The 26,938-nt window shown below is 35.5% G+C and overlaps 1 protein-coding gene across 1 annotated transcript in view; it reads right to left on the reverse strand.

The window, feature by feature from the left end:
- The window catches only part of ADAMTS19 (ADAM metallopeptidase with thrombospondin type 1 motif 19), a gene marked incomplete at both ends in the record, with an annotated part of 271,867 nt that overhangs the window by 74,369 nt on the left and 170,560 nt on the right, over nucleotides 1-26,938 (reverse strand). Inside the window, 5 exons of the mRNA XM_080698493.1 lie at nucleotides 7,102-7,182; nucleotides 12,795-12,915; nucleotides 16,457-16,584; nucleotides 21,831-22,003; nucleotides 22,926-23,056. Coding sequence (XP_080554619.1) covers nucleotides 7,102-7,182; nucleotides 12,795-12,915; nucleotides 16,457-16,584; nucleotides 21,831-22,003; nucleotides 22,926-23,056 — 634 coding nt within the window. The remainder of the gene's footprint in view (nucleotides 1-7,101; nucleotides 7,183-12,794; nucleotides 12,916-16,456; nucleotides 16,585-21,830; nucleotides 22,004-22,925; nucleotides 23,057-26,938) is intronic.

A 26,938-nucleotide genomic window follows, 5' to 3' on the forward strand; every position in this document is an offset into this window, starting at 1 on the left:
AGAAATTATTATACTGAAAGTCTTGTCCATAGTGCTTTGCATGCAAAACTACAAGCCAGGCAGGTATGTCTTTCATGAGATTTTTAAAAATCATAAACTATAATGATTTTGTAAAGATATAACGTATGCTGTGTGCATGTGTATGTATGTGTGTGTGTGTGTGTGCGTGTGTGTGTGTGTGTGTGTGTGTGTGTGTGTGTGTGGTGTGTGTGTGTTACTAGTTTTGGACCCAGGGGCATTCAACCCCTGAGCTATACCCCCAGCCCTTTAAATTTTTTTTTTTCATGTGTGTGGGACCGGGGATTGAATGCAGGGGCATTCTATCTATGACTTATACCCCAATCCCTATTTTTTAATCTTTATTTTGAAACAGCATCTTACTAAGTTGCAGAGGGCCTTGGTAAATAGCTGAGGCTGGCCAGGAACCTGCAAACCTCCTGTCTTAGTCTCCCAAGTACTAGGACTACAAGTGTGCACCACCATACCTGGATCCTATTTTATTTATTTATTTATTTATTTATTTATTTATTTATTTATTTTTCAGTACTGGGGATGGAACCCAGGGGCATTCTACCTCTGAACTACACCCCCAGCCCTATTTTTTTTATTATTTATTTGGAAACTGAGTTGCAGAGGGCCTCACTAAGTAGCTGGAGCTGTCTGTTAACTGTGACCCTCCTGTCTTAGCCTCCCAAATGCTGTGATTACAAGCATGTGCCACCACACCTGGCTTCCTATTTTAATTTTTACTTTAAAAAAGGTTTAACTAGGTTCCTGAGAGTCTCCCTGTACTGTTGAAGCTGGCCTGGAACAGCTGTCTCAGGTCCTGTTTAGGCATCCCAAGTCCCAGAATTACAGGTCTGTGCCACCATTCCCTGCTTATTTTAGACGTTTTGATAAATTACTAGCAAAATTATAATGCCAGAGTAGTCTGAAAAGTAAATAATAATTGCCTCTAAGAATATAACCAAAACAACAATAATAATTTTATTGAGAGGCAAATTTCTCCTAGAAATAATACTTTGAAAACAATTCATTTGCGAAGGTTCTACTTTTCTTTCTTTCTGCTGAAACTATTTCATATGAAGATTTCCAGTGACTTCCTTTCTATATCCAAAAGAGCCTGTAGGACATTTGATTGTCAATATGTGTCTATTTTCCAGGCATTTAGGCTTGAAATCTAGAATTTCAACGTTGTCGTTTCTTCTTTTTTAATCAAACGTGCCTCCAATCCATTTGTCCTATATCAATTAATGCCTCTACTACTTGCCAAATGCCTAGAAGTCATTCCCAAATTATTATCCTCTAGCAACAGTCAAAGCCAGTCTTTCAAGTCCCATCAGCTCAATTTCTTTCTTTCCTGTTTTCTTTCTTTCTTTTTTCTTTCTATCTCTTATTTATTTATTTATTTTTTAATGTACCAGGAATGGAACTCAGAGGCATTTTACCCCCGACCTACACCCCAGCCTTATACTTTAAATTTTTTTTATTTTGTTTGTTTTGTTTTTTCAGTACTGGGAATGGAACCCAGGAACATTCTACCTCCGAGTTAAACCCCCAACTTTACTTTTTATTCTTTATTTTTAAAACAGGGTCTCACTGAGTTGCAAAGGGCCTCACTAAGTTGCTGAGGTTGGCCACGAACTGTAATCCTCCTGTCTTAGCCTCCCAAATGCTGGGATTACAAGCGTGCGCCACCACGCCCAGCATTTTGATTTCTTTCACATCTTTGGAAGCCACTCGATTATTCCTTTGATTGGCGTATGCAAATGCTCCTTTCTTGTGCCTTTCCACTAATTCATTTAGGATAATTATTTTTCATTAACTGAGTAAGGAAACTTAGTGGGCTGTTGAATAAACATGGTGACATATTAGTATTTTCAATATTGATTTCATCTCTAAGGCAGCACCTATGCTGTTTAGGAACACAGATGCTAATTCTTTGAACAAATTTTAAAAAATCTGCTAATTTGGGGCTAAAGCTAAGCACAAGGTACACAAGTGTGAAACAGCTTGTTATAAATAAAAGTAACTCAAAACATTCTGTGTGCTAGCAAAGGCCTGTAATCCCAGTTCTTGGGAGTCTGAAACAGGAGGATTCCTGGTTTAAGGTCAGCCTTAGCAATTTAGTGGAAGCGTGTTTCAAAAAGAGGGGAGTGGTTGGGAGGCATAGTTGAGAGGTAGAACTCCTCTGAATTCAACCTCCAGTATATCTCTCTCTCTCTCTCTCTCTCTCTCTCTCTCTCTCTCTCTCTCTCTCTCTCACACACACACACACACACACACACACACACGCGCGCGCACACACAGACACGCATGCACACATACACACGCAGTGTGAGCGCAAGTGTACGAGTGCACAATACATAAATAAGTAACAAACTCATTCAAATTGTTATTATTTCCTGTATGCCACACTTGGTTTTGGTCATCGCAGATAAGGCACTAAGGAGGGTGAGTGGTAGCTTGACGTACATGGCAGGATTTACAGATGAGTCACATCAGAGATGTAAACAAAGTGGGGAATCCAGGGAGACTCTTCAGTTTGGCACAAATAACTGGACAGTAAGTAGTCACTGTTGGGGGATGCTGGTGCATGCACAGGATACCCGCTGCCTAGAAGGCTGAGGCAGGAGGATCTCAAGTATGAGGCCAGCCTGGGTAGTTTAAAACAAATGTAAGGGCAGGGTGAGGGGTGGAAGATGGGTGGGAATGTATTTCAGTAGTAGATCACTTGTTTACAATGCACAGGGCCCTGGGTTCAATCTCCAGTAAGGCTAAACAAGTAGAGAGAAAGGAAGAAAGACAGAGAGGAATAATGCCTAGGTAAAAGATATCCATGCTCCTGAAAGATAAATCAAATATATATCTTCTCCTACCACAATAGGATGAAACTAGGAAATAATAATAGAAAAAAGCAAAAAATCTGCAAGTTTATAGAAATTAAATATCTTTCTTCTCTTTGTTCTCCTCCTTCCTTTCTTCCTCCCTTCTTTCCTCCTCTTCCTCCTTTTTCTTCTCTTGTACTGGTAAATAAATACAGGGGCTTTCTGCTTCTGAGATACACCCCTAGCCCTTTTGTAATTTTTTTTGAAGCAAGTTCTCACTAGGTTTTTTAAGAGTCTTGCTATGTTGCTGAGTTTATCCTTGAAACTGTGATCCTCCTGTCTCAGACTTTTAAGTACTGTGATTATAGGCACATGCCAACACTAATATAACTCTCTTTAACAGCTAATGTATCAAATTTAGACATCACAAGATAAATCAGAAAATATCTCAGAACAAACTGAATAGAAAACTTAATATACTGAAATTTATGGGACACAGAAAAGTACTACCAAGGAGGACATATATACCATAGACCTTTGCCTTCAAATTAAGAATCAAACATTAAAACCTGAGGAATGAGCCGGGCATGGTGGTGGACGCTTGTAATTACCGCTCTTGGGAGGCTGAGACAGGAGGATCACACAGGTTTGAAGCCAGCCTAGCTGCTTAGTGAGGCTCTCAGCAACTTAGTGAGACCCTGTTTCCAAAAATAGGTCTGGGAGTATCGCCCGGAGGTAGAAACTCTGGGTTCTACCCCCGGTACTGCAAAATAAATAAATAAAATAAATAAATAAACCTGAGGAATTAGAAAAAGAAGAAAATAAATCCAAAACTAACAGAAGGAAATAAATAATCCAGATTAGAGTAGAGATAAATGAAATAGACAATAGAAAAATAAAGAAAAATCAACAAGCCAGGCATGTTGGGACGCACTTGCAATCCCAGCATTTGGGAGGCTGAGACAGAAGGATCATGGTTCGTGGACAGCCTCAGCTACTTGGTGAGGCCCTTTGCAACTCAGTGAGACCCTGTTTCAAAATCAAGAATAAAAAATAGTTCAGGGGGTGTAGCTCAGAGCTTGAATGCTCCTGGGTACCATCCCCAGTATCACAAAAAAAAAAAAAAAAAGAAAAAAGAAAAAAAAATTCAACAAAATCAGAAGATGGATCCTTAAAAAGAATAAAATCAACAAAACTTTAGTTACACTAAGAAAAAAGGGAGTTGAAAAGAAATAAAACTGAAATTACGAAAATCGGAAAAAAGTGTGGACATTATAACAAATGCCAAAGGGGGAAAAAAAAAGAATTATGAGTACTATCAACAAGTACATGAGAACAAACTGGGAAGCCTACATAAGACACAAAACAAGTAAGCAAACCTATAATCAGTATAGGGACTGAATCAGTAATCAGAAATCAAAGAACAGCCCTGGACCTGATTGCATTTTTGTATAAGGTGTTTGGTAAGGGTCTGATCTCATTCTTTAGCAACTGAATATCTAGTTTTTGCAGCTCCATGGATGAAAAGACTGTCCTTTCACCACTGAATGGACAGGATGGTTTTATTCTCTTTTTTAAAAAAGATTAGTTTTGAGATCTCCATCAACAGATGAATGGATAGCAAAACTTTGGGAAATACACACAATGGAATTCTATTCAGCCATAAAGAAGAACAAAATTATATCATTTGCAAGAAGATGGAAAATCCTGGAGAACATTATGTTAAGTGAGATCAGCCAGGCACAGAAGGAGAAGGTACATATGTTTCCTCTAATATGCCCAAGCTAGGAAACAGAGGATACTGGAGGTACTCCAGATAATGGAGGGGAAATATCAGCAAAGTTTGAATGGAAAGATAGGAGAGGAGGAAGGCTGATCTTGATCAATGAGGGTCTACATCCAAATATGTGTAAAATTATGAATATGACATGGTTACCCTGGACAACCATTGGTGGGAGGGGGGAAGGGAAAATGGGGGTGGGGGGGAGAGGGCACCAAATATAGTTTAAATGTATACCATTTATGTGCAATAAAAATTTGTTTAAAAAAAAACAAAGATTAGTTTTGTAGTAAGATTTAAAATTAGTAACTGTGAGTCCTGTGACTTATTTCCTATTTTTCAAGATTGATTTGACTAATCAGGGCTACTTAATATTCCAACTGAACTACAGAATAGGCTTTTATCTTTCTGCAAAAATGTTTCTGATGTATGGATGTATTTAATTTCATTGAACTCACTGAATTCTACAATTAAAATCAGAGATGTTAAATTTTATGTTAGATGTATTTTTGCTATGATGATTGTGATAATGATGACAATACTACGACGACTACTACTACTACTTCTTTTTCTTCTTCTTCTTCTTCTTCTTCTTCTTCTTCTTCTTCTTCTTCTCCTTCTCCTTCTCCTTCTCCTTCTCCTTCTTCTTCTTCTTCTTCTTCTTCTTCTTCTTATTATTATTATTATTATTATTATTAAGCATGTTATTGGGGGGAAGTGTCTATGCCTTAATCCCTAAAATCTTTGAAGGCTATTGCTATTTTTTTTGAATATTTGGGCTCTCTCATAATATTTCTGTGTTGAAATTCTAATTCCCAAGTTAATGTTATTTTGAAGACTTTTGGGAGGGCTCTGCCCCCATGAATAGAATTACTTCTCTTATGTAAGAGTCCCTAGAGAGATAGCCCTGTCCAGGATATAAGGTCAGAGCAAAAAGCTGCCATTTATGAATCTGGTAATGGGCTCTCACTTGAAACCAAATATGTTAAGTACATTGAGACTTTTCCACCTCCAGAACTATCAGAAATAAACTTGTATCTTTTAGAATACTCAGTCTATGGTGTTTTGTTATTTTGTTTTGAACAGATGAATATAGCTACCCATTATTGCACAAAGACAGGCAGGCAGGGAAGGAAAGAGGGAAGGAGGGAGGCTCTGCAGGTATTAAGGATCTAGACATAGGGTTTTTTTCCTAGACTAACCAGAAGAGCCCTAAATACAATCATCTGTTTCTTTAAAAGAAGAAAACAAAGCAAGGAGGCCAAAACACAAGTGGAGGAGACTGGGAAGAAACCAGAATAAGCATGGACGTGCCATTTGCAAAACTGGCTAGTTTGTTTAGATATACTTGTCAGGCTACTAAAACTCATAGAGTTGAAGTCATCTAATATTTTCAGAAACTGAGTATTAGAACTTTAATTTGAATTAAAAAATCTGAGATGATCTACCTGCACTTAAAATGAACTTAAAACCCATAGCGGGTGAAGAAGATCAAATTTATATATTGATAATAACAAACTAATGAGTATGTCACATAATAAGATTTATTTTACTGTCTGTCTTCCTCAAATCTTTTCTACTGCTAGAAAGCCAATCTTAATAAAAACATCAAAGTGTAGATTATTTTCAATTTTGTAAAATAGAAACATTATATAACAGTTGTCCACATAAAAAGGGCTTCCCTGTTGGGACATTTATTGCTCATTTAAGTAAGAATATAGTGAGAATATTATTTTTCTTAGGATAAAAAGGCTTTAGTAATTTTTTAAAAAACAATATAAAAACAATATGTAAATTCTGGGAGACTTTGGTCTTCTATCTGACCTGATCATATTTGACCCCTGTATCTGTGGATAGATACCATGACCATAAAAGCTATGACTTAATTAAATTGAAACTTTAATACATGAGAAAGTATATTTTTCTTTGGTGCACTTACAAAACCACTACTTGCCCTAAAATGTCAAAATAGCCAATACTGTCTTTTCCACAAGCAATAATTAAAATTTAAAAAATATTTTTATAGGTGATTTTTTCTGAGACAAAGCAAGAGAGAGCTCTTTTCCATCACAATATCACATCCCTCTACTATGTAAAAATTTTCCAAATCATGAGATTCCTTAATTTTAAAATAACCATTATATAATAAATACATACACATTTTTATATATAATTAATAAGTATATATGTATGCATATATATAAAATAAATATTAATGAAATATGTTATATGCATCAATCATTCATTTTTTTTAATAGCCTAACATGTGGAAGCAATTTATAACCTTCCCCCTAAATATATAGACAACCAGATAGCTTTTGATCCTGGGAAATCCCTAGAAGAGTAAGGAAAGAAATTCTTGCTTGATATTACAAGAGCTGCCTACTGGGAAGTTCAAACATGAAGCTAGAAACTGACTTCCTTATCACCACAGACTTCTTGGAAGAGCGTTGGCCTCCTACTTGTTGTCTCTGTGTCTGTAACACAGGTTACCTAGATAGCTATGTGCCGGCTTTTCCTCCACAACTTTGATTCTCCTTGCTCCTGCAGGTATCACCAACACTTCTACATAACCTGTAAGAGTCAAGAAAGCATGAATCAATCCAGAGCTCTTACAGAATCTTCTTAATTCACTTGCCTTTTCCCCTCCTTTGATTATTACTATGGTATTCCAATGATGACGCAAAGAAAACTTGTGTATATAAAAACTGTCAGGATTTCAACTGAAAAAGTTTCTTGGAAAGATGTTGAGCTGATAGCTCTACTGAGGATAGACAGGCAATTGAATTTGATGTAGAAAAGTTCAATTCACCTCATGAATTGTGAGGAGAGAAAAGGCCCAATGGGGTAGCCTCATCAGAAACACAGTAGGTTGTGTAATAGAGCAAATAACCTCAGCTTTTGCTCTGGGAACTCCTTCAAGTGAGAAATTTCAGAGAAGAATGAAACACAGTTGGAGAGGATTCAGCTGGCCTGGACCAGTCCCTGGAGGAGTTGAGTGTTGGATAAAAGAGACCCAGCATTCCCTAGGGAGATGAGCAAAAATTACAAGCTGGAGCTGGAGATTTGAATAAAGCAGCAGCATCAGGCTGTACCCAGCCTAGTGTCACCCTGCAGGTTTCAGGTGGCCTGAGGCACTCCTAAACGTTCAGCAGATGTTAGGCTTGAAGGAGAGTGAATAGATGATAATATAAACTGGGGTAAGATGGGATGATGTATAGAAAGCATTTCATTCAGTGCAGAATAGTATTAGAGCAGGAACCCACTTTTGGATGAATAGTTATATTTTTAAGTTATCTTAAACAAAACTAATATTTCTGTGTAGATCCATGTGTCTGATAGAAGTATAATTTAACTATTTTAAAGGGCACAAGAGCTAATTTCATAGATGTCTCCTGTTTATTAATTATTCAAATTCCTGAAAATATAATTTGGCATATAACAGAAGGTAGTAAGTACCCCACCTGGTGGGGCATCCCTGAAAGAGTAGTAACTTAGGCTATGCACTGAATTACCCATAAAAATAATTGAGAGAGAAATCAAAGACTTTACAGTCATAGTATTAAACAAAAAGACTGAGAATAAATAAGAATACCGAACTGAGTAGAAATAATCATGAGAAAGAGAAGACCTGGTCTATTTTGGTGTAAGTGGAATCCCATGGATAAGATATCTCAAGAGTTCCTGAACTACTTTGTTAAAAACTATAGAAGCATTACAGAGAAATAACCAGTGATAGTGCATGGCCAGTGAGAGTTCAAGACCAGTGAGAGTCCACCTGATGTCACAATCAGAGGGTGCCTGTTAATCTTCAAGCAAATGCATTTAGTAAAGTGCTAAGAGGATATTAAATTTCAGAATGTTAAAAAAGAAGATTCGATAGAACAAAGCAGAAGTAGTATGTTAAATTCCTGTTTGAGTGCATTAAATTTAGTTATATTGTGTATTAGAAAAATAGTTGTATGTAAGTATTTATAACTTGTGCAATTCTCTATTATGCAATTGGGATATTTAATAGAAAACAATTTAGTCAGACTTACTTTAAAGAAAAAGAAGTAGAAAATATTAAACAAAGACATATGAAGAGAGAAAGAAAATGACTGTGAGTTTAATATTTTTCAATAAATAAACCATCTGGCACAATTGGGAACGTGTGTTTTTAAATGGCGTGAATGTGCAAGTGGCCGTGGCCTAGCTTGAAGCTGGAGCAGGAAGCCAGTGATGTCACTGCCATAAATTTGATCCTCATGCTTGATAGTTTGCTTTGCACACAGAAACATCCTAAGTTCTAACCAGAGATCTCCTTCTTTATCACCCACGTTAAGATGCCAGTAGCAACCATCATCTTCATGGCACTAATAATAAAGTAATAAGCACTGTATTTTGAACAACTGTTACATGCTAGTAACTCGACTATAGTTGCTCTGAATGAATTGTCACATTTAAACAGAATGATAATATTCAAGGTAGATTCAGGCCGAGCATCTCATTTGAGAGGCTCCAAATGCAAATCTATGAGTGTGACACTCAACGTTTCAGAACTTGGAGCATTCCAGATATTGGATGTTGGGGTTAGGAATACTCTATGGTAAAGCCTATATGCAAATGTTCCCCAAATTAAAAAATTCTAAAATCTGAAATAGTTTTGTTCCTAATCATTTTATGAATATGGGATACTTAACCTATATTACATTTCTCATTTAAGAGATGAAGATAGAAAGATAAAAACATGCTTTCTAACAGTGCACTGTCAGTAATTAACAACCCAAGCTATGAACAACGATTTATTCGATTCCACTATCCAATTCCTGCTATGACCTACTGCTATTATTTCATAAAATAGATGAGGCTATGACTTCCTTACTGCTGTGTCAGTAAAACAAACAAACAAACAAACAAACAAATAAACAAACATCTAAAAGCATGTCCATCTAATACAGGAGAGTATCTTCTTTTTTTTTATACTAAGAATAATACATTATGTGCCCATTTTCTTCTTAGTGGATACTGATTACTATGTAATTTCCCCATTGGCTAAATACACAATTTATCTTGCATTTCTTTAAGAAATTATTGCTTGGGTTGGCAGGTTACAATGAAAGACACAATAAATATTCAAAGTACACAAACAAAAAAACATCTCTTAAGTTTAATTCAGCACATTCTAAGTAGATCACTGGGCATGAGAACACCCACGTGTCTGTGCATGTGCTGCTCATATAATATATACAGTGTGCCTGGCTATCTGGACCAAAGCATCCTTCAAGCCCTCCAAGAAATTCTAGGAAAGTCATAAACTATAGGGATAAAGTAGTCTCAAGAGAAATGAACACAATATTATAAGTCAGGAAGATATAGAGCTCATGATATAATTAAGGACTCATATAGTAATCTTTTCAAACTTAAAGTTTGGAACAAAGTAATGTTTCCTTATTTATTAAATAACAGATGTTAGCCCAGTGTGGTGACACACCCTTGTAATCCCTGTGCTTGGGAGGCTGAGATGGGAGGATCGTGCAGGTTCAAAGCCAGCCTCAGCTGGCTTAAGAGACCCTGTTTCCAAATTTAAAAAAATATAAAATAGGTCTGGGAGTGTAGCCCAGAGGGTTCCATCCCCAGTACTAAAAAACAAAACAAAACAACAACAACAACAAAAAAAAAACCCCAAAAAACAGACGTTAATGGATCACACACTATGTTGGTAATGTGGAATATAGTATTGAAGAAAGAGAGTCCTGATATTTTTTCTCTTTGAGCTTAAAATCTAGTAGGAAAGGAAAATACAAATAAATATAAAATTACAAGTGTGATCACAGTTATATGGCTGCAAACGTGGTTAATTAAGCACCTCTAAAATCATAGGTGATAAAAGTAGGCCTTGTTCAGGAACTACTTCCCTGAAGAGGTGACATTTGAACTGAGTGATATCCAGGAAATCACCTGGCAAAACTAAAAGGAAGCAGATAGGAGGTGTTGGGAGCATGGCCAGTTTGAGACCTGTAAGAAATCTGGTAGCTGCTACTTGGAGAGAAAGAGACCTTAGTGTGAACTGAGGCTGGAGACAGAGACAAGGACCACTCCAGGTAGGAATTTATGGTCCAAGTTAAGAATTCAGATTTCTTCTCTGTGAGCAATGTAAAGCAGATATAGAGTTGCAAGGAAAAAGGTGACAGTATCAGCTCTGATGTTCTTAATATCTTAGGCACTTCAGACATTTTGCAAATAACAAATGCTGTTAGTATAACTTACCTGAAGAGAGCAAGCAAACAAAAGTGGATAGAATTAAAGCGGAATGAAATCAAAGGGGGTTAGAAGTAAGCTGAGTGAAGAAAGTGCTCACATAATTGAAGTCAGGATAGAAGCATTGCTGCATGCTGATGGAAATGCTGTCTGTTCTATGTGGTGGAAAGTGGAGTCCAATGGTAATCAAATCAAGATGCCAGGACTTGGTGTGCATCAGTGCTCTTGAGTGAACTATTGCAGATTAGCTATACAAGAATGATCTTCAAACATTCTAGTATCTTTGTATTTCTTCAGGTTTTCAGATTTTATTTTAGATTTTATACTGAAAAGCTCCTCTCAGCACAATAAAGAGGAACAGCTTATTCTAATTACATTTCTTAGTTGACAGCCTGTTTCACAGCTAAGTGTCTTTTCTAAATGAGTGCCAGCAGATTTTGAGGTGTGCAGCCTACAACACTTTTTAATAGCTTCTGAGATTGAGATTTGGCTCTGCAATTTACATTGGGCTTTATTTAGTTTTAGGCACCAGGCTGGTCAGGCTCATTTGTCTCTTCTTCTTCTTTTCTTCTCCTTCTCCTTCTCCTTCTCCTTCTCCTTCTCCTTCTCCTTCTCCTTCTCCTTCTCCTTCTCCTTCTCCTTCTCCTTCTCCTCCTCCTCCTCCTCCTCCTCCTCCTCCTCCTCCTCCTCCTCCTCCTCCTCCTCCTTTTTTTTTTTGTTTTTTGTCGTACTGGGGTTTCTGGAAGCCCTTCTACCTACGGGCTACACTCCCAGACCTATTTTTAAACTTTTTAAAATTTGGAAACAGGGTCTCTTCAGCCAGCGCGGCTGGCTTCGAACCTGCGCAATCCTGTCTCTGCCTCCCAAGCGCAGGGATTACAAGCGTGCGCCACCATGCCCAGCTTGTCTTTTATTCTTCTCAAGCCTAAAAAAGGTTACATATCATATTCAGGAGACCGTATTTGAATTTTGTTTCTGAAGGACTCTTTTATCTAGAATAAACTAAGTTTTCTTGATTATTTAAATACAAATGGCTTGTGATACTATATATTACAACTAACACATATTTTAGTCTCAGGACTTTCGGTGTTCTTTTAGAAAAGAATTTAAAATAGGGAAATGGTGAATGTAATATCTTATTAATGATAACAAAAACAGAACTACAAATGATGGTACAATAGACATGTGTCCAGTAAGAAACTAACAGAAAGACATAAATGTTTGCTTCTTCCTAGAAAACTTAAGAACCTGAGTATAAAGCACTTTTTGCATATGAAGCATATTTGTGAGTCATTATAGTTCAGTGTAGATACTATCGTTTTTGGCACTCACACTGCATAGATCTTCATAGTCATTTCATCCTAATATCCTTGGAGTATTAGTATTTACAGAAGAAACAAATAGAATCATTTCTGCTATTAATATATTTGGAACATTGTCCCACACCTTCTGAACTTCCCTCTGTTTTAGTTTCCACTATACTACCATGTTACAGACCCCATTCTCAAAAATGTATTACTAGGAAATTTACTAAAAATATTACTAAAAAATGAAGAAAATGGAAAGCTGAAAATCTGAAGACTAATATTCTCAATGGTTCCTTTAGGCTGTTACAACTCATTATTTTCTGTTAGACATTCTTTGTATTGGAGAATAAGGTCTTTAGAAACCTGATAATGTTTGCCAATGCAAATTAGAGTATCCCCTTGCTGCTCTAGCTTATTAAATGTACAACAGATGACTTCATATTTTCATTTTGGGAAATAAGCTTGTTTGAATTTCTGGCTTGTGTCACATATATTGTATATTATCACCAAAAAAAATTCAATACCCAATGCAAATATCTTTCAGATAATAAGAACCAAGATTACTATTTTGAGTTCAATATAATGTATGTGCCCCAAAATTATAGAGATTATTAGTTATGAAAAATAAAGAACAATTACCTGCTCCTCTGGTGTGGTTAAAATCCCCTTTAATTATTTTGCATGATTTTCCATTGCCGTTGCATACGCCACAGTGGTCCTCCCTTGCAAGAGACCCTAACAGACCATCACAACCAACTTTCTGTAAGAAGGGAAGCAGAGTATATCATAAGTTCAAAACAATTTCTTTTATTTTTTAACTGGTTATTTTGGATATATGTAGTCTGTATAAACCAGATATATTTAATAGGCAAACAAGTTAAATGCCTTATTCTCTGGTATAATCTAATATAGTAAGCATATGTCAATAACATAATCTACAACATGACCAAATGGAAAGAGAATTATGAGAATGTTTTTCTTATAGTAAATAATAACTAATATTCTGAATTAATTTGGAACAGTATTAGTGAGAAAAATGAAATTTATGTAATTCTCAAAGGCAATAAAATTTCTATTATTCATAAAATGATTAAGGTAATTCATTCTACTTAACATAAAACAGAGATACTTTATGATATGGATGGCTTCACTTCTAAAGCAGTTTTAAAGTGAATGCTAAATATTAACTTTATGGAACATAGAAGAGAAACATTTCTACTCTAGCTTATAATTACACTTCTATCTTCATCTTTTTGGCTCTCAGCACACTAATATAAGAATTCCTCACAATTCATGGCTGATATAAGAAAATATAAATACTGAGGGAGTTAATATTGATATACTCCCAGAAGAATTCTGTTCACTGAAATCTTCTGAGACCAAAAAAATGGACTCATTTCCAGTGTATAAAACTGGCCCTTCATTGATGCTCAGAAAAAAACGACCATATTTTTCCAAGTTGTGCATACTCAAAGGGCAGAATTCAGTCTGTCAGTACTGTCAGACAAAAATGGTAGAATTACACAATTATTCCTATTCAAAAAAGATTTAGAAAAGAGACTGATGACAATTCATTTATAATAAATAATAATTATTTGAGGGGAAAATTAAAAGTACTAAGTACAACAGAAAAAATATTTAAAAATAAGGTCTTTGTCTGTGATTGATGTTGGTGATGTTGGGCTGGGAAAGTAACAGGTTATTACTAAGTGCACCTGCAGAGTGAATATCCTGAGAGCAAAAGTCACATGAAAACCGAACATTACAATATCCCTTCCTCTGTTAGAGTGCCCGTCAGTGTCCAGTGGTACAAAGCAATACGCTGGTGGAGAACTCTAATCAGCCAGCCAGAGCTTAACCAGGGAGAAATAAAAGAGACTAAAGACTTCCTTTGGATAAAAGAAGTAGTTACCACAGGGAATGCTCAAAACCTATATGAGGAGGACAGGAGCAAGAATCATGACCAAAAACAGTAGGTATTCTGCTAAAGAAAAAAATAAAAAAACCCTCTCCTTCCTGTGTCAATGAGAAAAAGTTTAGGGTAACAAAATTGCCATTCTTGCTCAATCCCTAGAACCCAGTTTGTTTTCTGGCAAATAGTAAGAGAAAAATAGTACTTAAATGATGGAATAAATTAGTACTTAATAGTGTCTTAGGTTTTTTTTTTTCCCACCTAACACTGTGTCCACGATATTCCAAGGTTTATAAACTTAAAGGAAATGTTAGAGATAGACATATAAACTATAGTTCAGTAATTACAACATTTCAAAATGAAAATTAAAGATTTTATGTTTTATAAGGAGTACCCATATTCAAGTACCCATACTAACTAAATATGTTTATGTAAACCCAAAAGCTAAGGATGCTCTACTTTGGAAGGGCAACATTTTTATTGGAGCAGGTACCTGAAGTACCACTATGTGCTAAAGATGGAAAACGACCTGACAAGGGATCTAGACTTCCTTATTCTTTCAATAATGGAAAATTCACAGCGACAGATTAGGTCGCCAGAAAAAAATCTGCTTTTAATTTTCTCCATTCACTAAGTTTCGAATTCTATATTCAGCTTGGTCCTAGATACATTATGATAAAACACTCTAGTCAAGCCCTTATTTTACAAAGGGCTGTCAGGAAAAAAGGATGTTTTTAATTATATTCAAAGACTGAATGAAGCATTTTAATTTAAAAAGCCAGAATCTTGAAGTATTCTAATGCCATTAAAAGTCATGATCCATTTCAGAGAATTTTAATTTAATTATAATCATCAGGTTCACATAACATTTGTGTATAACTTTTGTTGTTGCTGCTGTAATTTTAATACCTAGCAAAGGACTCCATAGAAGATCTGTTAAGTGAAAAGCCAAGCAATTTAGACTATTATATTTGGCATATACAGTTAAAAAAATAATTTTTTTGAAAAATAAATTTATTTAAGGCATGCACTAATCTGACAGATTTATACATAATGATGAAATAAAGTGAAAAACTTTAACTTCACAACATATAGTTCTGAAAACAAAATATGTATGTGTCAATTACCTACTGTGTTTTTTATCGGTATATGAAAAATTACATTTAGGATTACTGTAATATTCTTTTAAAATAAAGGAAATTAATATGTAATCATAAGACTGCTTTTTATGCCAGTGGCATTACATGATTCAAAGATTTAAACTTTATAACATGCTAGCAAAACATAGATTTTTGGAGCTGTGAAAACATTTAACTTGTATGAAGTTCTCAAGTTCTTGCCCAGAAGTCCTCTATTAGACCATAGCTTGATCTACCCATAGTTGTAACAGTTTTCAAGTTTTGCTGTGTTTTTGTCCAGGTGTGCATTTCTGGGAAGAAAAAACCTTTACATCCATTTCTCAAAGGAGTGGAGTGCACAAGGTTAATGACCATTGGCTTCCTTGTAGCTCTCATGGATTCAGAGACCACTCAGCTACCTCTTTTACTGTTAAAGGTTTTATTTCTCTCCTGTTGCAGAGAAGTTGATTGGAAACTGCTTAATCTACAGAAAACTGTGTTCCCAAGGTGATCTCTCCTTTCTGGCGCTGCTTGTCTCTAAACATTAGATGCAAGGAGTATGATCTTTTTCCTTACCCTGAGTGGTGACAACACTAAAAAGCCATTCCAGCTCATGGTCACCTAAGTCAGCATTCCCACTCCACACACATGTTGATTACATTTCTTGAATGTTACTCCTTTGGCTGGCATAAGGGCTAGCCTTCCATATTTCTACCAGGTAATACTCACCTAACAAGAATTTGACTTTTGTATAGGTAAATAAAAAAGGGAACATAAAAGTATGTAAATGAAGTGATGTTTAAGAAGGAAGATAAAAGCAAGTGAAATGTTTCAGTCTTCTAGGCAAGCTGGACATCAGTGAATTCCAGCATATTGATAAGTACTTGAATATGAGTAGTGCGACTGATTCTCCAGGTCTCTCCTTCCTGACTCAGTCTTGGTTCCTGATATGGAGAACTAAAGGGTTTGATTATGGGGCCTGGAATGTTTGGACATAAAAGTTCCCATTTTAGAACTGTAATATATATCAAACAATTCAAAACTCATATTCTTTCAGCTAGTAATGGATTTTCTGGATCACCTACTCCAAAGCTTTCATTGAAGAAATGGAGTTTCAAAGTAGCTCAGACTTGCTTACGGTCAGAGCCAAGTCAGGGTCGCACCTACATCTTCTGAATCATGGTACACAGCATTCCACCATACGGTGGAGTTTCAGAGTGGCCTCACAATCTTCCCTCATCATACAGATTCTCCCTTTTAGAATGTCTTACCTGACATCTGCCATTTGCACATATATCTAATCCCTGATTTCCACAAGAAGTTCCATCCATCACTTTTTCTGATAGAAGAATAGGCTGTTCTTTTCCAACAGGAGAGCAAAACAAGGCACAGGGTTTTTCTACATATAGAGTAGATAAAAAGAAATGAGAAAAAGTGACTCTAGACATTTCTATTGTGAGATTTTGTCATAATGGTTACTCAGTAAAAATGTTAATGCTAAAGGAGTGATATACTATTAGAATAGGTTAATATTAGAGGGTTAATTTGAGTATGATATGCTTGGAAAAATAGGTACTTTATATTAATCTCCTTCTTAAAAAAATCTGGCTGCAAATGCATTTCAGAATTATTTATTATTTTCTAGCACAAAACCACATACTACAAAACACAAACCAATAATTTTCCCTGAAAAATACTCTGTATCTGAAATCTTTGCTTGTAAATTTAGAATAATCTCATTATTTGAAATGCAGATCAGAATTCTACTTGTTTTTAAGTCCTAGTTAATATTCACTTTATGCACAAAATATTCATTGCTTCACCTCTAAATCCCAATACACTAATTCTTAATTCTACGTATATGGCATTTCCTAATTGAAAAACTACTAAAGGGAGAAAGGACATAAGAGATGAGATCATTATGGGGAAGTTTAGAAATGGAATCCACTCCCATAAGAATATTTATCATGATGCACAACTGCTGACGTGCTAAGTAGGACTCAGACTTCTTTGCTTATTCAGAAATCATGTGTGTGTGTGGGGGAGGGGCTGAAAAATATCAGTTTGGGGTGAAGAATTACTGAACGGGCTGGCAATCTTTATCAGTGCCTTATCAGGAAATAAAGTAGGCTGGTCGGAGCTACAGCACTTTCCTCATAGGCTCAAAGAGTGCCAAGGTATTTTTAGTGCTGTTTCTATTTCTAATCCTCCTACAGAGAAGCTGTATTTGGTAACACCAGTAGTAGGGTTATTCAAATCTGAAACTTCAGAGCAGTTTCCATGCTACATTACTACTCTATTGGCCTGACACCAGTCAGGCCCTTTACTGTTTATTAAGCTTGTTATAAATAGAATGGAAAATAGTTTACAGTCTCTGACACTGATCTTCCCTATGTCTTCAGTAAAGTTCCACGTATGCTGATGGGATTCTATAAATACCAAATAACGACCAGAGGCATGGAACAGGGTATCACTTTGCAAGAAGACAGACAGTTAAATGAGCCTTCAGAATTGAACATTTCAAACAGTTTTCACATGTGGCTTCTGAGTACTGCTCTGAAAAATTTTGAGGAGTTGGAACATGGCCTTTAATGTGCATGGTTTTGACATTTTCCTTTAAGATGCCATTATAAGCTGCAATAAAGCACTTCAGTGTGTTCTCACACCTCAAAGTAGGTTATGTTTATTCAGTGACTGCTTACTATGTCATATCTTTGGACTTAAAAACAGCTGCTATAATTGCAATACTTTCAGAGTGGTATATAGAATTCCCTTTTTGGAATTTTCATTGAAGAGAGGAACAAACCAGATACATGAAAAATGTTGAAAGGAATTAGTCTCCTAGAAAACTGAACTCACATTCAAAACAAGAAGTCAGATAAAAATCTATGTACTTTTTCCTTTTTAAAACAGATTGTCAATAACCTCTGGTTAATTTAGCCATACAGATGACATGAACATTTGACACCGATTTTCCTTCCTGGAGTATAACCTCAGGACTGTGACATTGTTGTGATCCATGTAACATGCCAGTACTTGGCAGGCAGGCTTTCTCTTGATTTAAGAGACCAACTTGTTCCAAGATATGCATTAGACATGGATCTTAGCCAAATTTCAGTAAACATCGAGTATATAAAATATCAAATGTTAAAGCCACACATCTCTTTTCTTTAAAATTAACTGTTCACTACTTCATTTATATCCTACATTTTATTCTCCTACTCATAGATTCATGTATAATATAAGAAAATCGGATACAAATATTTGTACTTTAAGGTATCACATATTCTTAAGACTTGAGACTTTTTGAAGAATTGTATGTCTCATTTTCTTCCAAGGTGCTTTATATATATAAAGGCTAGTTATTGTTATTTTATTCATCACAGAGATGAATATGCTTAATTGACCTGTATTCAACAATTATCTAAAATGTTACGCTGCTAAATATAATCAAAACCATAATATAATCAAACCTCACACCAGTTATAATGGCTTTTATAAAAAAAAAATCCGAAGACTGCAAATGCTGGTAAGAATGTGAAAAATAAAGTGCCCTTGCACACTGCAATTGGGAATTGTATGTTAAAGCAACCATTATGGAAAACAGTATAAAGGCAGATCAAAAATTAAAAATAGAACTATCAAATGACACAGTAGTTTTGTTATTGAAGGTGTGTCCACATGAAATGAAGCTGGAATGTTGAAGAGATGACCATATGCCCTATAAACCTCAGTACTGTAGTATTTACAATAGCTAAGAATTGTAAACAACTAAACATCCATCAGCTGGCGAATGGGTAAAGTAAATGTGGTATATAAAGACAATGGTATACTATTTAGCCCTAAAAAGAATGAAATCTTGTCATTTGCAACATGGATGGAATGCGAAATAATTATGATAAAGGAAATAAGCCAAGCACAGAAAGATAAACACTACATGCTCTCATTCATATGTAGAATCTAAAAGCGTTAATTATATAAAAGTTGGAATTAGAAAGGTGGTTATCATGAGATGGGGAGAGTAAGGTGGCAGAGGAAAAAGTTGATTAATGGCTATTAAGTTACAATGAGCTAGAAAGAAGCAGCTCTGGTGTGCTATTGCACATAGAATGACTATAGACAGCAGTGATGTACTGTGCATGTCAAGAAGCTAGAGGAAAAGATGTAGAAAGTTTTCACCATAAATAAATGATAAAAATTAGAGATAGATATATTCAGAGTAATTTGAACATTATATTTGATGTTATCTATACATGGCTCCAAACATCACATGGTTACTCCATTGATAAAGTAACAATTTTATGATTTTACGAATCAGTTAAAATAAATTTAATTAAAATGAAAACCTTTTAGTCATGAAATAGCTGCTGTGAAACACTGATGATAATTATTACTTTTTAAGAGTCAGGTTTTAGTATATTGTGGTTTCCACCAGTTTTATTATTATTATTATTATTTTTTTTTGCCGTACTGGGGATGGAACCCCAGGGCATTCTACCTCCGACCTACACCCCCAGACCTTATTTTATTATTTATTTTAAAACAGGGTCTCACTAAGTTGCAAAGGGCCTCACTAAGTAGCTGAGGCTGTCTGCGAACTGTGATCCTCCTGTCTCAGCCTCCGAAATGTTGGGATTGCAAGCGTGTGCCACCACATCCAGCTGCTTTATTATTTTATATTGATGCCTGTCCAACTCTGATTTTCTTTTAATATGGAAGAAACCCATTTTGATCTCTTATTTCAAATGAGTAAATAGGTTTTAAATACTTTAGCATTGCTGGGCGTGGTGGCACATGGTTGTAATCCCTGCAATTGGGAGGTGGAGACAGGAGGATCGCACAGGTTCGAAGCCAGCCGCACTGGCTTAAGAGACCCTGTTTCCAAATAAAAAGTATAAAATAGGTCTGGGAGTGTAGCTCGGAGGTAGAAGGGTTTCCTGGAAACTCAGTACCACCAAAAAACAAACAAACAAACAAAAAACCCCCCCAAACTTTAGCATTATTAAGTCTCACAGGTAGATCTAAAGTCAGGATCAACTCTCAAATAACCAAATGTTGTTTTCCTGATAGTCATGTCGATATTTTTACAATAGAACTATTTTGAAACATTCAAATATGTGTGCCAAATATTCATCAGAAATTTCATATGCAGAACTACAGTACTACAGTAAGAACAAATAGTAGAGGGATACAGAATGTGCTACTATAGGATGCTTGTGAGATTCTTAGAAGGGCCACGTATCCAATTTGGAAGATCAGGAAAATTATTATTATTATTTTTTGCTAGCAGAAGTGATATAAACTCAGTCTAAAACTAAAATTTTTCAAGGTAAATAAGTAGGAAGAATGATCAAACCTTGAAAACAGGTATTATGCTAAGAAATAAGCTGGTATACAGTTTCTAAAGTAAGAGAGTATCTTGTAGCCAAAAGGTGGAATGGAATTCAGCTATCTATAAAGAGGAATTCAGAAAGAAAGAGAGATAAAGTAAAAGTTAAAGGGAAGCAAATTCCCATAAGTCTTTAATTACTTCACAATAGAATTTCAAGAAAATTATGTGCTATCTTATTAGTTAAGAATGACACTATCTCACAGCTAGTGAACTGTGAATTTAAGTTAATAGTTGCTAAAATTAGTGATGGATTCTGTGCCTGCCTTGGCTATTATTCTGCCTGTCTTGCTTTTATTTCTCCCTTTAGTCAATTTGCACTGTGATCTCCATCATTTCAATGACACTTCAGTCAATAACCTAAACTACAAAATAGCTTGGTGAAGTCCTATATATTTTTCACTTAGTTTCCTCAATGGTTATAGTTCAGCAACTAGAGAATAATAGCAAATCAAGGATATTGGCATTTGTGGTAGTGGTGGTGGTGGTGGTGGTGGTGGTGGTGGTGGTGGTGGTGGTGATGGTGTGTGTGTGTGTGTGTGTGTGTGTTTCTATGTCATTTTATCACATGTACAGATTTGTATAAGCACTGCTACAATCAAGATATTGAACTATTCTAACAACACAAAGGTTTTCCTCATACAACCCCTTATAGTAATAACCATTTCTCTCTCTCGTCATTATCTGAATTCACAGCAATCACCAATTTGTTTCCCATCTCTATAATTTTGTCATGCAAAAACATTACCTCTATAGGACTATACAGTGTGTTGTTTCTGAGACTGGCATTTTTCACCCAGCATAATGTCCTGAGATCCACAAAACTATTGCTTGCCTCAAATAGCTTGCTCTTTATAATTGCTGAATAGTATTTCTACCACTAGAGTACAATTTATATATTGTATGCTAAACATAATTTTAGTTATTTAAACAAGTGCCAAACTAGTTCCCAAAACGGAAGCAACATTTTACATTCCTACCAGCATTATCTGAGAGATCCGACTTCTCCTCATCTTTACCAATATTTGATGTTATCAATGTTTTATTTTATGTGTTCTAATATGTAAGTACTAACATTTCACCACATTTTAAAAGTATATTTTTGTTAGTCCTTCTGGTTATATACAGTAAAGGTAGAAAAAATTAAGTCATGAATATCTAGTAGATAATCTACAAAATAACATTGCTATTGTAAAACACTTTTCAAACCTAGAAGTCTACTTAAATTAAGATGGTGGTGATAGGGCCAGTTGTACCTTCATCCAAAACAGCTTGCCACTGTAGAACATGCTGTGGGTATGAAGTTCTAATACTATAGGCCTGACATTGCCAGTCTCTGAATCCAGGCAAACCTGCAGGACAAGGCGGATTCTCACATACTCTGTATTGTTTTCTGGGACCATTACAATCCTTTGCTTCAGAACCTAGCCTAGAAAAAAGAGTACAAATAATCAACTTTATCTGTTGTTTTTACTTTTTATCGCAACTATCAATTTTTAATATTAAAACAATTATGTCAATAACATTTAATTTTTTCTATTAAAATATGCTTTTGGAATATTAAATGATTAGTAGTAATAGGAAGTCCACCTGCTTTTTTTTTAATAAAAGGAATATTTTTCAGCCATCAATCAATTTATCTTCCCAAAATTCATGAGGAAAGAAAGCCAATTTGCCATGAAATTAAAGGGCAGAAACTGGGGGGAAAACAGAAAGTCTACTATTCCCGTGAGGAAAGTGGTTCTTAGAATTATTAAGCACTGGTTTTCAAGTAAATTCATGTAGATTCTTTAAAACTGCTTATGACTGAACAGAACCCTTGAGCCCATTCCTACAGAGTGAGAGAATTCAATCTGAGTAACTCTTGCTCAGGCATGATGGCAAGGACAAAGCTGATCTTATAGAAATCCCTGTCTACCCAAGTGTCAGTATCTTCTGGTCTTTCATTAGCCTTAACTTTTCTCATCATTGATTTTAATTTTGTCTTTGTTCTTCTATCTTTCCTATCATCTTTCGGTATTTCGCACACAGTTTGAGTTCAATTTTCTATGAACTTTCATCCTTGCTTATGAAACTATACCATTTTATTTTATTTACTTTAAGAAATATTTTTGGTGGTTTTCATGATTAATTCTTAGAAGGCTGTTCTTTATTTTCCTCTTTAAAAAAGTGTTATATAAGATAATTAACTTGAGGGACCTTTTGGTTTTCAAAAATGAAGTAGAGTTTGAGGAGCTTCCTTTGCTTTTTAACATGGCTTATTGGTTAAAAACTAAAAACAAAGCAAAACACTTTGCATTTTGATATTGAAGAGAAAATTCCCACCCTCATTCCCAGAACCTTGAGTTTACCCAGGGCATCTGCGCTCGCGACTGCTGGTCCCCGCACTGCAGGTTCGGCTGCAGGAACTCCACAGGCTCCACTCTCCAGCCAGGTGCTCAGGTGCTGAGGTCCTGCTGGTGCACTCTCCAGCCTTACACCACTATTCCAAAAGTTATGTCTTAGGTGAACAAATCAGGGCACAACTGAAAATCATTCACTGGCCTATACAGTCATTGGAGTTAATAATGCATGTAAAATAGGACAACTACAAACAAAACTGTGTGGAATTGAAAAAAAATTGACACTTGTTTTTTTTTTTTTTTCTTCTCATAGTAAAATAATGGTCCACCTTCCCACAATTTTGGAGTCAGAAAATAAAGTCTTGTCATGGAAGCAGTGCACAGATAGGTGTTACTATGATGCTGAGAATTCAGTATTCCTGATAGAGATAGTGTGAACAGGATGGAGAGGAAATTTGAAGGTTTCACAATGAGAAAAGAAAAACTAGCATATCCTGAACCATACATAACAATTTAAAAGGGATTTAAAAAGTCAGGTATAAGAATAAAAACTAAGGAATAAATGTCCTTCTACAAGTAGACTGAAGTATGCATTTCAGTAAATTCAGTAATTTTGATTTGAAATGTCAATAATTCACGGTATTCTCCTTCTTTGTAATTAAAATTCAAAATGTTTTTCCCTGTGCTTTATGGCCACTAGAAGCATATCCAGCAAAGTGTAGCATTAGCATTCTAGCAAGCTTTCTTTTGAAAGCCAAGTTCCTTTAACGATCTGGGGCAATTAGCCTCTGAAATTCTGGTATTTCATTCCAATACTATAGTTTCTTTGGGGCATCTATTAACTGGGAAAGATAATCATGAAAAAAAGAGAAAGAAATGTAGTCATTATCTTTTTTATTTTAATTTTTCTCATTAACTTAAAACTAAGGCAGTGGCCGCAGTGGCGGTGGCAGCAGCAGCAGCAGCAGCAGCAGCAGCAGCAGCAAGGCTGTTACTGTGGTCAGAGGATATTGTGGACAAGAGGTTGTAATTTCTCCTCATTCTTGAAAATCAGATAGATCATGGTCACAGCAAACATATTAAAGCTAACAAAATAATGTGGAGAATAACAAATTAAAATTAGGAACATTTAGATGAGTGTTTGTAAAATGACAGGGCTGAGCAACTTGGTCCTTCTATCCCTAAAATAATTTGCTGCAATTAATGGCAATTTTGAAGAATTTATAGCAATGCTCTAAATTTTAGCTTGTTCATTTCCAAGGTGTGAATGAAATCCTATTTATTAAGTAAAACTTTTCAGAGGTTGAATGAAGCCCTAAGCACAATGCATAAGGTCAACTACATTTAAAAATATAATATTTACATATCATTACATTAATGTAATGAATGATAATTAAAATAATCTTACCAAGATTATGTTCATTTTTATCTTTATCAGTCTTTATTTACGTTTATTTCAAGAATATGTTTTTAGGAGACAATTCTGTATTATTTTGCATAAACTCAGTGAATGTTTTTATATGCAATAAAATAATTACTTCCTGTAGATTTTCTCTAATAATTTCAAAATTTACATTATACATTTTTTAGATTCAATAAATTTTATTTATAATTTAGTATTGGGAATGGAACCTAGAGGCTTTCTACAGCCTAGCTCTACTACTAGCCTATTAATTAATTAATTAATTAATTAATTTTTGAAACAGGTTCTTGCTTGGTTGCTGAGAGTCTTGCTACATCACTTAGGCTGTCCTCAAATTTGCTGCTGATCCTCCTGTCTCAGCCTTCCAAGTACTGGGATTTTAGGTGTGCACCACCATGCCCAGTTTTTCAATAAGTGTTGAATATAAACTTGAAAAAAGGAAACCTCAACAACTCTGAGTATATCGGCATGCTAAGATTGTCATTAAACAAATTGGGGTTTTCTATGATGATGTAAAACTAAAAGAAGAGGAAAGAGTAGACCATGTGAACACTTTTGCATTACTTACTGACTTTACGGACTTCGCAATGTTATGCTATTCATGGAAAAAGTCCAGTGTGAAAGCTGTCAGGCTTCAGTTGGTCACAATATTTTTGCCTACTTGAAGGGTGTTTATTTTTCCCAGAGTGCATATCACAGCTTCTTGCCCATTTAGCAGCAAGCTGGCATTAAAAGGCCAGGCTAGAGTTCATAGCAGACTAAAAGTATTCTGTAACGGGCTGAGATCTAAGCTTGCACATAATTTAAACTAGCTCACATCTGGCAGATGAAGAAAATAGAAACAGATATGCCAGCCAGCATACACACACAGATCAGTGAAACTAAAAAAATCCTGCCCTCACGTTTAGTGTGCCACCTTGCAGATAACCAGATGTCTGCACGAAAGAAAGGGAACTTGCTTTTGTGTTTACTAGATTGTGCTGTGATTCAACACTGAGGCAAGTGTCAAATGTTTTTGCTTAAATTATCCTACAGTAAGCCGGGAGTGGTGGCTCATGCTTGTAATCTCAGTACTTGGGAGACTGAGACAGGAGGATAGAAGGTTCAAGGCCAGCCTCAGCTACTTAGTGAAGCCCTCCGTAACTTACTGGAGACCTTGTTTCAAAATAAAGATTAACAAAGAGCGCTGGAGGTGTAGCTTGGAGGTAGAATGCCCCTGAGTTCCATCCCCAGTACCGCAAAAATAAATAAATAAATGAATAAGTAAGTAAAATAAATAATCATACAATAGAGTCTACTGAATTCACATATAAAGTGATCCAATGATACTTTACACAATTTGCGGCACCATGTTTTGTATCATTCACATGTGGTTAAAAAAAATGCTCCAGCCAGGCATGGTGGCACACGCTTGTAATCCCCACGCTTGGGAGGTGGAGACAGGAGGATCGCGCAGGTTCGAAGCCAGCCTCAGAGGCTTAAGAGACCTGGTTTCCAAATAAAAAAATATAAAATAGGTCTGGGAGGATAGCCCAAAGGTAGAAGGGTTACCAGGAACCCCAGTACCACCAAACCAAACCAAACAAATGCTCAAAACTTGTTTTATCTACCAATTTAGTCTAATTTATGAAAATGCTAAAGGAATATATGATATTGAGTTTTCTGGGACAGTACATGACCTAAAATATCTCATTATATTTCTAATATACCAAGTAAGTTCATGAGAACATGCATTTGGATGAGGTGGTGAATATGGCCAAGTAGACAGATCATTCCCTTGGCAAGTTCTTGCCTGTGCCGTGCAAGCTAGAGGAGGACGGGAGGCAGAATGCTCTACACATGGGCGCAGTGTGATTGCTGGGGCACTCCAGTCCACATTATTTCCAATATGAGTGATCATAGTCACTTCAAGAAAGTAAATGAATGAAAGTGAATAACTAAATTATATTATACACAATCCTTCAAAGCAGTCTAAAATTCTAGTAAATTGCTAAGTTACTTCCCTTTTCCCTCTCCTCATTCCTAGAAAATACTGCAAATTAAAAAAAATACATTCATTGTTGTTTTACTAAATCATTTATCAGTTCTCCAATCTCAGTTAAATACATATGCAAACACATTTCCAATTGTGTTATAAAATGTAAAATGATAGAAATCGTACAAAGATGTTCATATGACGAGAAAAGGAGAAAAAAACTGATTGCTTTTAACTTGGAAAGTGCTATCCATAAATAAGACATAAATCTTTAGCTTCAAAATCATTTGAACTATATATTTTTTGAGTGTTATACATTTTAAAAATTTCCAGCTTTGTGTTTTGGTTTGCAGCATACGAAGCTAGTGTTTAGCGTGAGGCTGCAGGCATTCCAATATTTTAACACTCACGCACAACAGCAGAGTGTTGGAAGTTGTTAATATGATGGCTACTGCAATGGTTAGAACTTTATTGGAGAAAGCCTACACGGCATGAGGAACTAAGTTCATTAGTTACTTCAATACATAAAGTATTACAGAACCTCCAAAAGAATATGATTATGGGGAAATAAAAAAATTTACTTTTGATGAGTAATTCCAGACTTTATTACTAAAATAAACTTAC

This window comes from Muscardinus avellanarius (genome assembly GCF_963383645.1).
Source record: "Muscardinus avellanarius genome assembly, chromosome: 7".
Lineage (NCBI taxonomy): Eukaryota > Metazoa > Chordata > Mammalia > Rodentia > Gliridae > Muscardinus > Muscardinus avellanarius.